Source organism: Adiantum capillus-veneris, chromosome 12, assembly GCF_014529385.1.
Source record: "Adiantum capillus-veneris isolate H3 chromosome 12, ASM1452938v2, whole genome shotgun sequence".
NCBI classification, from domain to species: domain Eukaryota; kingdom Viridiplantae; phylum Streptophyta; class Polypodiopsida; order Polypodiales; family Pteridaceae; genus Adiantum; species Adiantum capillus-veneris.
Window position 1 is genome coordinate 146,931,455 of NC_140942.1, and position 14,358 is coordinate 146,945,812.

The window sequence follows — 14,358 nt, forward strand, 5'->3', positions numbered from 1 at the left end:
TGAGGTTTGAAAATGAAAACTAGTGAATAAAATATTTGGTAGGGTGGAATAATATATATACATGAAAAATATATTTAAAAATACTAAAATATATAATGTAATTTAGAATATATATATTTAATATTTAAAGTTAAAAAAAAAGATCAACAAAAAAAGCTTACTTATTTATGCTACATCGTGATTGATTAGCATAAGTCTTATTTTTTTAAATAAAGGCTAAAACTTTTGTGAAAAAGGGAAGAAAAATCAAAAGTAACTTATGTAATAGGAAATATTTTGGTAAAAGGGCAAAAATATATGGGGGGTTCCCATGCATGGAAAAGCTTGCCTCACCCTAATTCCAACAGTTGTCTTAGGTACAAAAGGTAGGTTATTTATGGATAACAATCCATCACCAACAAAAGTGACTTCATCGGCTTGATATCTACACTATATTGTAAGCCAAATCCTCCAATTTCAAAGAAAATGAAAATCTACAAGACAAGCAAAATAGGCTTAGAACCAAGAATATGCAATCACTTTGTAAACTTATGAAGTAAACCCTCAACAATGATCCACACCGCTTGGAGATCCTGAGATCAATTTTGCAAAGTCCAATACCCCATGGATTGTGATCCATGGTGTGCAATAGATCCTGCCAAGGATATTCCTCATGTTTTTCTTGGTATCCAGGTAAAGTACTAGGATAAATTTGCAAGGGAGATTCATCCATTTCCAAAATGATTCCAAGACAATCACTTCTATCCTCTTTCATGCCAACTCTAGAATTTTGTGAAATTGATGTGACTTATAAAGGATCTAATTCTATGGATCATTGCCCAATTTTATGTACTACATTGACAAACTTACCTCAAATCGACATCCACGTACATCTCAACAACCTTCAAGACAACCATGGACACTCCTTGATAGTGCTACCGATGGATAGGCACTAAAATTGAAATTAAGGAATGCTATTGTTTACGATGATAACTTCATAACAGTAACACTTTTATGACATGAAGAGATTAGAGCACAAATGCAAAGACAACTAGAAGATTGGGGTAGTTGAATCTATCGGCTAGGATAGACATCAAGGCAGACATTACACTTTTGTGTTTGATTGTAAAGTCTTAAAATACTTTCCACAAAGAGGGATAGTATATAACTATCTAGGATCAAGAAGAGTTTCAGCTTGTGATGTGAATATGATGAGCCTAGGTAAGTAGATTGTGGTTAAATGAGTTATTTTTTAGCCTTGAATACCTTAGGGCTTTAATTTTCTCAAAGCCATAGATATAAACATGAGTTTTAACTCATTTTTATGTGTCATTCTCGAAAGTGAGCAGCACACCATAAAAAAGAGGTTAGATCAAGAGTTCAATTCAAGATTTCTCACCTTTATGGTGTCCGGTTGCAAATCCAAGTTCACTAACTTTTTTGGAGAAGAGTTAAAGAGGTATTCTTAAGCTAACACAAGCTTGAGGGGTAATTTTTGACCACCTATGAAACGATGAGATGCGATTTTTTGCACACCCGGATGGATTTTTTGTACTTCCAATGTTTTATTAGAGTATTATTTCACTCCCCTTTTGTTTCACTACATTTCAAGCTCGTTTGCTCGTTAAAACACCCAATATAGTTTGTGGCCGTATAGTCGAGATTGTTTGCTTGTTGGTTTTGCTCAATCGTTCTTGTTTGTTAGCTCATTCTTCAATGTGAATGTTCTATTACGTCATGCTTGACAAGCCGATGTAGTCTTCATGTCCCAACCGGGTCAACTTTCTAACTATATTAACATTGAAGTGTTAGTCCACAGATAGCTATGATGCATCATCCTTCACAATGACCCGCTAGCACATACATTTTTATGCAATGCTAAAAGTGCACAAATATTTGTTGAAAAACTTGGAAACATGTATTTATAAATGGAAAATGGACGATACAATGTAATAATGTACATGACTTGGTACATTTTTTTATGGAACTCTCATACGTGTACATGTTTTTTGGGGTGACATTGACTCTTTACTACAATCCCCTCCTTCCTTCTTTATTTGAGTGTGAGGGAATGAATTAGAATTTTTTCTTTTCAAACTTGTATGTATATGTATATGTGTGTGCATGAGCGTTGAAGTTCTCATGGATATGCGTTCACTAAGAGTTGGGGAAAGAGCATAAGGATTTTGGGGAGGAAAATTGGACCTATGATCATCCAAATGGAGGCTAGATCACAAGCAAGGGAGAGATTTTTAAATGTTGGCTTGTTCCTGGAGGGTTTTTGAGAGTTGAGTTTCCTTGGCTAAGAAAATGGTGTTTTTGGTGTCTCATGGTTGGCTTGGTTTGCGTATACTTGTAATTCCAACCCCTAGCTTCACAAATTGTCTTGTAAGGTGCTCGTAATTTCAAAAAGGTGAGACTTCAGTTGGAAGAAAAGAAACCATCTTGTGTGTTTGGCTAAGGTTTTTTGTTCAAGGAGTGTGTTTTACAAATGGCAAGGAGGCTTAGCTATAGAGGTGCCCCACATTTTACTTCTCTAGTCAACGTGCATAGAGGACATAGTTTCATTTTTGTGATAAGAGGGTCTTGCACAAAGGGTATACTATCACTTAGTGGTCAAAGCACATGGCTAGCTAAGGGGCGGTCATGGATTCAAGACTGTGGACTACAAATTGACTTAAATTTACAATCCTACCCGAATGCACAAATGTGCATGAACCTACATGCTCCCAATCGTAGATCCCGTTTGAAACCTACATGCTCCCAATCGTAGATCCCCTTGCCCACCCATCTTTCACTAGCCATTCCCTTACCATTGGCCCTAATAGAGCCTCCCAATGCCTGAAGAATAAAGATCCTTTCAAAACATCTTAAATGCATAAGTGAAGGGTGAAATTAAGAGATGAGAAGCCCCATGAAAATGGAAAGTCAAAAGACTTCTCATCTCCATATAAAGAAGTGATCCAGTAGCCATATCTTCTTCCTTACCTTTCTTTTAGCGCTTAGTTTCCTTGCACTATGTTAGTGTAAGGTAGTGATTTTTTTTTTTTTCTTACAGCCATTAGGTCCCCGATCTCAGAAAAATAAAAATTCTTTCAAAAACATATTAAAGTGAAGGGTGAGTTTAAAAAATGAAAAGACAAATGAAGATGGAAAATCAAGAGACAAATGAAGATGGAAATCCATTAGAAAATATGTTACAAATATGGACAAAAAGGAAATCCATCCAAACTGCAAAGCGAAGGGAGTGAAGGTAGTAGTCTAGAAATGACATACTTTTCATATAAAGAGGGTGTTTGGCATGCATGCCAGTTGCATATATAAATTGTAAGGCCTTTCAAACCCAAAAACTTGCACTAGAAACCGAGATATGTGAGCACCGCTTATACAAGGAAGATGCTATGTTGAGTTTTAGTACTCGGAGAGCTCACATGGATGGACTTATTGGTTGTACATGGAGCTTGCATTAGTAGGATTGTTCATTGTGCTAAGGGGGTTTTCCAAGATACCTTGTTGGACCATTGGACATTGCCAATGCAACGACTGTACATGGCAATTGATTTTCTTGGGACTTACGTAGGAATTTGTGTTTCTCTTCATACATCTTCGCTAGTGCCTTCGTCCCTGGGATGCCTTGTTCCAGGACTTGTTTTCTGTAACAAACCTAATTCTTTGGTTTATGCCAATGTCATGACTTCATCCATGTGAACAACTCCACCAAGTCCCTAGCTGTACACAACATAATAGCCATGTGACTAGAGGTTATACTGTTTTGTCAGTACGCCCTTAAAAGAAACACACAAGAGAACATAATAACAGCATAGCTGAGAGTCGAGACCGGTCTCAAAGTAAGGATAAATTCTCAAAGAAACAAGCAACATGAAGAAAACAAGACACAGATTATAACTCCAGAGTCAAATTACTTATGCAAAACGTGCACGGGGCACAAATCTATGCTGACCCATGGGAAGAACAGTATTGATGTACTTCCACTGAAATCCCAGCCCCACTTTCTTTGAAAGGAAACCCACGATAATATTTGTCATAGATCACAATTAGGCAAATGCAGTAAAAGAGCACTCAACTCCAATTACAGTGAAATCGAAGTATTAAAACTCGGCCACAGAAGGGCTGCAGAGAACCTCCCATCTCATCAAAACACACATCAATAAGCACAACACCACATTCAGATAATCTTCACCTTCAATGCTTGCTGGTAATGTAGATCTTCTCCTCAGGACTCAAGTCAAGTGTGGTTACAGATGGTGTTATATATCGCCGGGCCTGCAATGGCAGACCACCCTGCCAACAAGACCAGTGTGGGGTTAGTGCTATAAAAGTAGATCTCTGTGAGCAGAGAATTTCAAAAAAGACTCCTGTAAAATGCTCTTGCCAGAGGAAGAGGAAACACCTTGGAATCGGCAATTGGACATCCATTCAGCTCATCTTCAATACTCTCAGGCTTTACCTGCTGGCTAACTGTAACACACCATAAAGCTTGATCACTTATGTTAAAACAGAGGCAAAAAGGGATAACGCATCAATCTAGTCGCATTCTGGAAGCTACAAGAGACAATGCTATTTAGTTTCAGCAACCATTGCGTTCCACTAGATTTCACTTTACTGAACACCTTGCAGCCAATTGTGGTGGGCAGGGAGAACTGCCAGGTGGAGCACTAGACTTTCATCCCCTTCCCTCCTTCAAAAGTCCAATACCTGGCCCTCGAGTTAATTTCATACAGCCATACATCAGAAAGTCTGCTTCATTTAGTCCATTGTATCCATGGATACCATGTCTAACTAAAGAGCTACTGCTCGAAGCTTTTCCATCCTTCACCGAACATGTGGGAAGCCCTGGCTGGTTGTCCCAAGCAATGCACTAGAGAAAATCAGTGTTCCTTTGGTTTTAGGTGCATACTTCGTTGTTTTTCACCTCAAGGGCTGGGGGCATGAACATGCATTACTCTGGTGGGGAGTGGTTCCTTGATTTCTAGCTCCTCTTTTCAGCTCTACGAAGGTTGACGTGGCTACATGCATGTGCGGCTCATTTACTACTACGTGAGCCGTGACCGAAAAGTATTTCGGCATTTTGACACTAGCCTTCATGGGGGAAGGTTGTAGGGGGACAAAGCCCATCTCTGAGAGGTGAGAGGAAAGAAAAGTGACGATAACTACATAGATACCATCTAACTCTATTTTTTAAGCCCTTAGCACGTTCGTCTGGTAGATTCCAATATACACATAGGGTGGTGACTTGAATCAACCCAAATAGCTAAAGACGATCTACAAAAGGTTGACACACAACAAATGTGGCTACATGCATGTGTGGCTCATTCAATACAACATGAACTGTGTGAATGAAAAGTGACCCTATTTGGGCATTTTGACACTAGCCAACCCAAATCCCCCCTCCCCCCAAACAACAAAAAAGGAGGGGGAGGGGGGGGGGGGGGCGGGGGGGGGGGGGGGGGGGAAATCCCAAAACCTAACTTGAAGGGTCATTATGCTAAATTTAATGCTAATGTTACACATCAACTGTTTCATGGTAGTTTTACACATCAATTGTGCGACTACTTTCACGTATGCGTCAAAAACAGCATGCAAACAAAGCTTTATTTAATGTAGCTGGGCTACAGTGCCAATGGAAGGGGAAAGACACTTACGGTTGGTCGTGGGTTCACACTGGGTGGACTTTCGTCTAGACAGTGACACGTGGAAGCAATGGTGATCTAGAGGACACCATGGCCAGTTCATCGCTGCCACGGTTTGGAGATAGGTGCAGCTGGACTGTCAGGGATATTTGAGTTATCCGTTGGCTGCCCTTTATGGTTGTACATATGATCAATTTGTTTTAGTCATTTTATGTTTTAGACAATCCTATGAGTCTAAAGTCTTGAGTTGTGAGTTAGTCTGGCACCACAAATCTACACAATCCCTACACATTGGAGTTTCGACACCCCCATTGTCCCTACAAGTCCTAGGTTGGAGCTGTTGGAGCTGCCTTGCAGCCTCTCAATCTGACCTCGAAGTGTGTGGATCAACTCTAGCCATATATCGCGTAAGGTCTCCACCGCAGGGATGGGGCGGGCCTCGAAGATGCAGAAGCAATGGGCTCTCCATATGAACCAGAGAGTCAGGATGCAGAAAAGCTGCCAATAGAGCTCTCTATCACCGCTCTACTCCTGCGGTGTAAGCTTTGTAATAGGCTGGGGAGTGTAGGCCGGCCCTCCTGTATCACAATGATCCTGCTAGCTGAGGACAACTCACAACGAAGTCTTGGGCCTGTGAGGGTGGACCAAGCAGCAACACCCCAAGTGTACTGACTGGCTGACGACAGGGCTGGCATCAACCGTAGAATCCAAAACCAAACATGCTGTGCCATGGGGCAGTCCCATAGACAATGCCTCTGTGACTCAAGTGGGTGGTCACACGCGGCACAACCCGCCGGATGGCCACTGTAGACTAACCAACTCCCCTTTGTGGTAGCTCGATGGGCAACAAGGCACTGGAACATGGTGACTCTCCTCGGTTGTCTGCTGTCCTACAAGCGCTCCCAAAAGTCTGTCAAAGAACTCAGATGTGAGGCCCTCCTCCCGCCAGTGACCTACTTACTGCAGCAGGGCGGGCCTCTCTCCGAGCAGCCAGTATGTGGTGCCCCAGTTGTGCTGTGTACTAGAAAAAAGGGATCCCTGGGTGATCAGCTGAAGCAAAAGGATTCCGCCAAAACCACTCCCCAGGGTCCGACTGCCGTCGCAACAGAGGGCGACTCTCCCAAGCCGAGAGCCTCCAATGTCCGGTCTCAAGATCTATCGGCAAGCAAACAAATCCTCCCTCTGATGCCCACAACTCGAATCTACTGAAAGCAACACTCTACTACCTCTGGTGCCTTAGTAGCAACTCTGTGGAGGCGACCCTCTCGCTGAACCTCAAAGAACATGCAAAGGCCTGAGTCGGTTTACATGCATAATGTAGCTGTCTCCTAAGTGCAGCATGGCGTGTCTGCTCTTCTACATGCATGGTGTAGGAGCTTTGGAAAATCTCTAGAAAATACACATGCAAGTGTGTGTCTCCCCTCCTATGTACAATTGTGTAGCAGGTCTTCGAAAATTCTCTGGAAAAAAAGCAGGTGCAGGTGTGTCTATCCTTGTACACGCATGGTGTAGAGAGACTGAACATCTCTAGGAAGTGGCTTCCGGCATATTTTGTCGCTCTTGGCCCATGGAGATATCTAGACATGTAGGTGAGAGATGGACTCTTCGATGTTGGCATGTTCCTCTTACAGGTATCAGCACGGGGGAAACCCATTTTTTAGGATTCACAGCTACTCTCATTCCTTTTGTTCGACAGGGGATCATCCCCAAGATAGAGATCTTGTGGCCTTTTCTTTCTCTCACCAAGCGTTATACATAGAGAGAGAGAGAGACACCTTGGGTCTCAAGCCTGCATGATACTCTCGAAAATTTGAGTCCTCAACGGGGAGAAATCAATTTAGTCAAAGTCACTCTCTCTTTGGTATCTCCCACTGGTTTTTGTTCTAGAGGATAAACGGGACACTCCAATAGTTTGATGTACTACTCTAACCTCAAAGAGTCCCTTGGGCATCTTATTCATATATTTTTTTCTGAAATTGTAAAAGGAAAAGATTAATCAGCAGAAAAACTCCAAATTTTACCTGGAAGACATGGATTGGTGAAAAGGCTACTGTGTTTAGCACATTTTGAAATGAATGCATTGTATCGCGCTTGAGAGCCTAAAAAACGAGAATTAAGGTCATATTAGATGCAAAAGCTGATTGCAACTGTATAATGAATTCATTATCTGATAGAGAACTTGCGTACTAGCTCTAGGGGCTTCCTTAATACGCTTTCTTGTATTCGCCAATGCCCTCATTAATTGCAATGCCGTTTTCTCATCTGAAAATCCCCTGAAGCAGAGACCGTATGACATAAAACCAAGTTAGTTCAACAAGCTTCAAAGGCTAAATATCTATTCATTGTTGATCCAATACGTCCTTGAATATTTTAATTTCAGATGTATCGCTTGACTAAAAGTGCTGTTTCCTTGGATATCAGACCCCTCAGAGTGTGAATCAGCTCCAACCAAAAGTCATGAACAATCTCTGCCTGTCACACGAAGGGCACCACGTGCCAATAGAAAAGAACAGACGGAACAGACTTTTGGCACTTCAATAACAACTGAACTGAGAGAGAGAGACGACACGCGACACGGAGTGGCGGAATTCCACCCGAGAGAGTATTGGCCCCAAACCTTGGCGCCCCTTTCAGTATTTCTTTATATTGCATCAACACAGTACAAGCCGGTACTCCACGCTCTGCACCTTCTCCCGGAAGCATGCTAGAGAATGAGCCCATGGCCTCATATTTATCTTGTACATAGTGGTCTAGAGTGAGTGGGTCTTTACACAGAGCACGTCTTCACCATCCCTGCACATCTGAGCCTCGACACCCCCATTGTACCTGTGAGTCCTGGGCTGGAGCTGAGTGGGATTCCTAGATGAAGGAATGCTATTATATCAAGGGATTACGGCAGATACAACAAAGTCTAGGTCCTTCTCTCCAACAAGGGCTTACGCCTGCATCAAACCTGGTGTCACCATATAGCCATCAGAACCCGATGCCACCTCTGCTGACAACACCTCCTATGCAAGGTATGCCAACTTTACATCCCCAGCTTTTATCATGCTAGTACTCCTTCAATTCCCCAAAGCTTCTACACGTCAGCATCCGGTCAAATGCAGCAAGGGCCGAGACCATCTCGCCCCTCAAATAGGCCAATTTTGTGCTACAGGTGCGGGGAGTATGGACACTATCAGAGCAAATGTCCCTTACCAGAAGGGTCCCCTCCTTGCCGACATTGCCCTGAAGCTAAGGATCACTATAGTAAGGATTGCCCAAAACAACGAGCGTCCACATCTGCAAGCACAAACCAGAACCAGCAAGAGTTTACATTTCCAAAGCTTAACCTCATCATAGTAAGCTCCATTCCACAAGCACCGCCTTCCACTCTTGTAGTTGCCTCTCAAGAAGGGTTGAAGCAAGTGGAAGAGCCGGCTGGGGTGCTCACACGGGGCCAGAGAGCTGCTCTTGGCCTCAGCCTCCAAGGTGGTCCAATCTTTCCATCTCCTGTCACACAAATGAGTCAAACTCCAGTAGTAGCTGACAAACCAGCAGGTAGTGTCAAGAGCCAACCTACCTCGCTTCTATTAGATATTGATGGTGCTTTCATCGAAGCAGTAGAAGACTTGCAGAAGCTTAAGATACCAGAGCAAGCTCTAATAAAAGGAAACAAGCCCACAGCAGAGTCTATCTTGAAAAACACTCTTCAGCAAGTGTCATTGTACGACATGCTTCGACTTGATGCAAATTTTAGAAGTGACACCCTTTCCATCATCCAGTCTCTGTACCCTGGTGTGTACAGGGCCTAGTGGCGGGCACCTACCTATGCAGCCCTTGGAGTCCTACATGATTTCATATCCAGCTGCTCCCCTCACCGACTACAAAAGTCCTCGTCTCACTGTGTCTATTCTTGGGCATCAATTCTCAGGCGTCATAGTGGATGGTGGGTCTGGGATCAATCTGATGCCAGAATTTACTATGTTGGCCTTAGGTCTGCAGCCTACCCGCCCTGCTCCATTCACTGTTACATTGGCAGACCAGAGGACAGTCTACCCTGTGGGCATAGTAGAGAAGGTGTCTCTGATGATACAAGACTTCACATTTAGCTTGGATTTCGTGGTGGTCGGTCTTCCTCAGGTGGAGGGAGGATTTCCTTTGCTAATTGGTAGACCATGGTTGAGGCATACTAAGGCACTTCATGATTGGGGCAACGACGCCATGTGGATACATACTCCTCGCTCCCCCATGCAACCAATTCGGCTCGAAGGAGGTATGGATCCAGTGGTTCATCACAGCTCAATTTCAGTACAGTCCAATCCCGACCCTGAGTAACCCATCCCACCTGACAGGTCTGACGAAGACCTGCTGCAGTGGTTGGAAGCTACCGCCTCGATGCCATGTTATGTGGTCTCTATTCAAAACTCACATGTACCGGTAACACTCTCTCTTCCAACTCCTCAGGCGGACACAGATGTCAGAAGTCCTACACTAGACAGTAGTCCTACAGCACACAGTGGACCAGTCCAAGAAGTACGTGGGTCAGCCCCAAATTCTCATGTTTCAGATGATCCTCCTATGGAAGCCCTCGGCCTCGGGGAACCTATCACACATCAACGAAGGGGGAAAAAATCTCCTCTGCATGAACTCGCCAATGATTCCTCCCTTCCTCTAACATCTCCCAGGTCGGATGCCCCGCCCACTCAAAAGCACTCTGTTATGTCTGTGTCTGAAGATTTACCCTTCGATGAGCTTCCACCAGGATGGTTACAAGAAGAGTATGCGGAGTTTCCAATCGATCAAACGCCACCACATGATGTCTCGAAGCTCCAAAGAGGCAGCTCATTTGTCAACTTCTGAAGTACCCTCCACAGTTACACCTCTTGACCCTGTCAAAAAAGTCAACCTGGGCGACCCTGACAACCCTCAACATGTCCTCTTAGCAGCTTGGTTATGGGAGCATCCCGCATTACTTGACCAGGTAGTTTCTTTTATTCACTCGTTTAAGGATGTTTTTGCTTGGTCCTACAAGGATTTGGAAGGGATCCCAACAGAATTGGGTCTCCACACAATCCCTCTGGTTGAAGGGGCTAAGCCTGTCAGAGGCCGAGCTTATAAGCTTAACCCGAAGTATTGAGAGGCTGTCAAGTCAGAGCTCGAAAAAATGCAAGAGGCAGGGATCATCGTACCTGTGGAGAACTCTAAGTGGTTATCACCCATGGTGATAGCGCCTAAGAAGCAATCCAATAAAATTCGGGTGTGTGTAGATTACCGCGCGTTGAATAAGGTAACTATTCCATATGGTTTTCCCACACCTTTCACTGAGCGTGTGCTCAAAGATGTAGCAGGGCATGTTTTGTACAGTTTCATGGATGGGTTTAGTGGATACAATCAGTTGGGCATCCATCCAGGTGATCAGCTGAAAACAGCTTTTGTGACTCCTTGGGGTATTTTTATCTATACTAGAATGTCTTTTGGGTTGAAAAACGCTCCACCTTTCAATCGAGCGGTATATCTCACCTTTTGTCCTCTGCTTACGGATCATCTTCGCATCTTCATGGACGATTTTTCGACCTTCTCAAGTGCTCAATGTTCAACCCCAGTGGAAAATCTAGAGGAACACCTCGCTCAGCTCTCTGCTGTCTTCCTCAGGTGCAAAGAGGCACGGCTAAAACTCAATCCTAACAAATGTCACTTTTTGGTCACTGAGGGCACACTTCTAGGCCATGTGGTGTCTACCAAAGGTTTAGCACCTGACCCAGAGAAGATAGTGGCAATCTTGAAGTTACCACCTCCCATCAACCCGAAAGGTGTACAGAGCTTTGTAGGCCACACAGGATATCATCGTAGGTTCATACGAATGTATGCACAGGTGGATCAACCATTGACACGACTAACTAGTGCTACAGTGCCCTTTAAATGGTCAAAAGCTGAGGCTGAAGCATTTGAATACCTCAAAAAGCGCCTCACTGAAGCACCTATTTTAGTGGCTCCAGATTGGTCTCTTCCTTTTCATGTGCATACGGATGCGAGTCAGCTGGCTGTGGGGGCTGTGCTGACTCAGCCTAGTAAAGAGTACAACCTGGATCGCCCTGTTCACTATGCAAGTCGCCTGCTCACCAAAGCAGAGCACAACTACAGCACCACAAAAAGGGAAGGTTTCACTATGGTGTATTCTTTACAAAAGTTTCGTCATTACTTGTTAGGGGTTCACTTCACTATCATCACAGATCATCATGCGCTACGCTATCTTCTAAATAAACCCCAAGTTCTAGGAAGAGTCCGGAGGTGGCTACTGATATTCCAGGAGTTCGACTTCGAAGTAGTCTTTAGTCCAGGCAAGCGGCACGTCATGGCCGGCCATCTCTCTCGCATACACTCAGGTGAGCCCGGAACTGGGGTTGATGACGATTTTCCTGATAGTCATCTCTTTAAGGTCGACACGACCCCAGAATGGTATAGAGATGTGTTACATCTGCTCTCTACTGGCCTATATCCTAAGAATGCTTCTCCCTTGCAAAAAAGAAGACTCTTGCTGAAGTCTAGACCTTTCTCCTTGATTGGTGGACAACTCTATAAATCGGGGCTAGATGGTGTGCTGTGAAGGTGCGTCTCCCCTCATGAGGTAGACCACATTCTAGAGGATGCACACAATGGTCCTACAGGTGGCTACTATCCAGGTCACATCACGGCACAAAAAATCTTACAGACAGGCTTGTGGTGGCCCTATATATTTCAAGATGCTATTGCTCATGTCAAGATTTGTGATGTCTGCCAGCAATGTGCACCTAAGCCTAGCAAGCAATCAAATCGCCCTCTCCAGGTATCTATGGCGTGGTTGCCCTTTGAGAGATAGGGTTTGGACTTTGTTGGTCCAATTACTCCATCTGCTCAACCAGGCAATCGTAAGTATCTCTTGGTAGCAACAGATTATGCAACGAAATGGGCCGAAGTGGTGGCTAACATCGACTGCACAGCCGCCACTGTCGCAAAATTTTTGTATGAAAATATTTTTTGCAGGTTTGGGTGTCCTCTGGAAGTCACCAGTGATCGAGGTAGTCATTTTGTCAACGACTTGATCTCCACTCTCCTCACGAATTACAAGATTTTTCATCGCAAATCTTGCTCTTACTATCCTAGAGTATATGGGCAGGCTGAAAGCACTAACAAAGTGCTAATCGCGCTTCTTAAGAAAGCTTGTCATCTGCATCCAACCTCTTGGGCTCAGGCTATCCTCGGCACAGTTTGGGCTTATCGCACCTCCTTCAAGGCAACCACTAACTACACCCCATTCTAGCTAGAGTTTGGCTTAGAGGCAATTGCACCATATGAGTTCAACTCAGGTTCAGCAAGAGTGGGAAGCGTCGTGTCACAGCTGGGAGTGCTTCAGCAAACCTCTCTCGTCTCTCAATGTTAGAAGAAAGCAGGAGATTAGCTTCACATGCTCTCCAAGCCGAGCAGATTCGTCGCAAAGCGTGGCATGATTGCCATCTCCGAAGGCCGAAAATAATGTAAGGCTCGCTGGTGCTACTCTATCAAGCTAAGTATCTGAAGAAAGCTAAGAAATTGATCCCAGCGTGGCAAGGGTCCTTCAGGGTACAGGAGACTTTGCCACAGGGGGCTGTCCAATTAGTCACTTTGGAAGGCGTTCCTTTGCCACTGGTAAATGGCTCCAGAATCAAGTGCTATTACTCCTCTGAGTAAAGGGTCTGCAACTATTCCGCCAACTGTAGGTTCTATGTCCCATCTCTCTCCTCCCCACTATCTTTCCATCAGAACGGGTGTTCTGTTACTGTCTCAGTTTCTGCTATTCTCCCCACAATCTTTCCACCAAAATGGGTGTTCAGTTTCTGCTATGTCTGTAAGTTTCCGCCTTTCCTCTAAGATATCTTTTCTCCACTAAGTCTTGGTAATTAGGTATTGTCGTGAACTTCTACAATCCAATCACTCCTCCTCTAATTGTTTCTATCCTCAGTGTTATTTGGCGTTAAGTACTAAGGTCTTTCCAGTTAAGCTTCTAGTCGGGAGTCTCCAGAGGTCGTGGTTTTGTTCAATTTGAACAAGTGGAATCTGCTTAGATGGCGATTGAGAAAGTGAATGATATGTAATCAAGGACTTTATGAGGCTCACAATTCAATAATGTCTATGTGAAGAATATGGCAGAGTTTATGTCAAAAAACTTTTGGTCCCATTAGCAGCAAAGAACCTTTGGTCCCATTAGCAATGCAACTCGTATTCTAGCTGCAGGAAGGGGCCATTAGAGTTCTGTACTTTTGTGCTCCAAAACTTGCTACGAGTAAAAATTGCTTGCGAGCCTTAATCTCCTAATAGCCTTCTTTTCTCTAAGCTTCAGCAACCAACAGATCTAATTCTCCCAATCTAAATCTGCAAGTAGAAAATTGTCTTCCTTCTCTTTGTATCTGCCCACTGCGTCCTTCTCTTCCCGGTTATCTGCGCCCTTACTCTCTCCCTGGACCCTATCCCTCTACCCAACCTCTCACCCCTACAATCTACTCAACCCCAGCGCCCAACTCTCCCTCACCCCCTCGACCCTACCCTACCCTAACCCCCTCGCCTTACTTCCTTCGCCCCTACCCTCCTATTCTCGCCCTACCCTTCCCTTAAACCCTCGCCCCTACCCTCCCCTCGCCCCTACCCACTCTCTCTACCCTTGCCCCTACCCTCCCCTCGCCCCTACCCACTCTCTCTACCCTTGCCCCTACCCTCCCCTTAAATCCTCGCCCCT

At 44.3% G+C, this 14,358-nt stretch overlaps 1 protein-coding gene across 5 annotated transcripts in view; it reads right to left on the reverse strand.

Moving 5' to 3' along the window:
* Window positions 1-3,142: 3,142 nt before the first annotated feature.
* The window catches only part of LOC147446651 (uncharacterized), a 103,381-nt gene continuing 92,165 nt past the window's right edge, over window positions 3,143-14,358 (reverse strand). For 3 of the 5 annotated variants that reach the window (XM_086525839.1, XM_086525840.1, XM_086525841.1), the window contains 5 exons: window positions 7,818-7,903; window positions 7,652-7,729; window positions 4,391-4,458; window positions 4,181-4,281; window positions 3,143-3,708 (listed from right to left, as the gene is read on the reverse strand). In XM_086525839.1, the coding sequence (XP_086381965.1) occupies window positions 4,183-4,281; window positions 4,391-4,458; window positions 7,652-7,729; window positions 7,818-7,903 (331 nt within the window). In that variant the 3' untranslated portion in view covers window positions 3,143-3,708; window positions 4,181-4,182. Of the gene's footprint in view, window positions 3,709-4,180; window positions 4,282-4,390; window positions 4,459-7,651; window positions 7,730-7,817; window positions 7,904-14,358 lie in introns of those variants that run through there. The other 2 variants (XR_015189901.1, XR_015189900.1) reach the window with 2 other exon arrangements.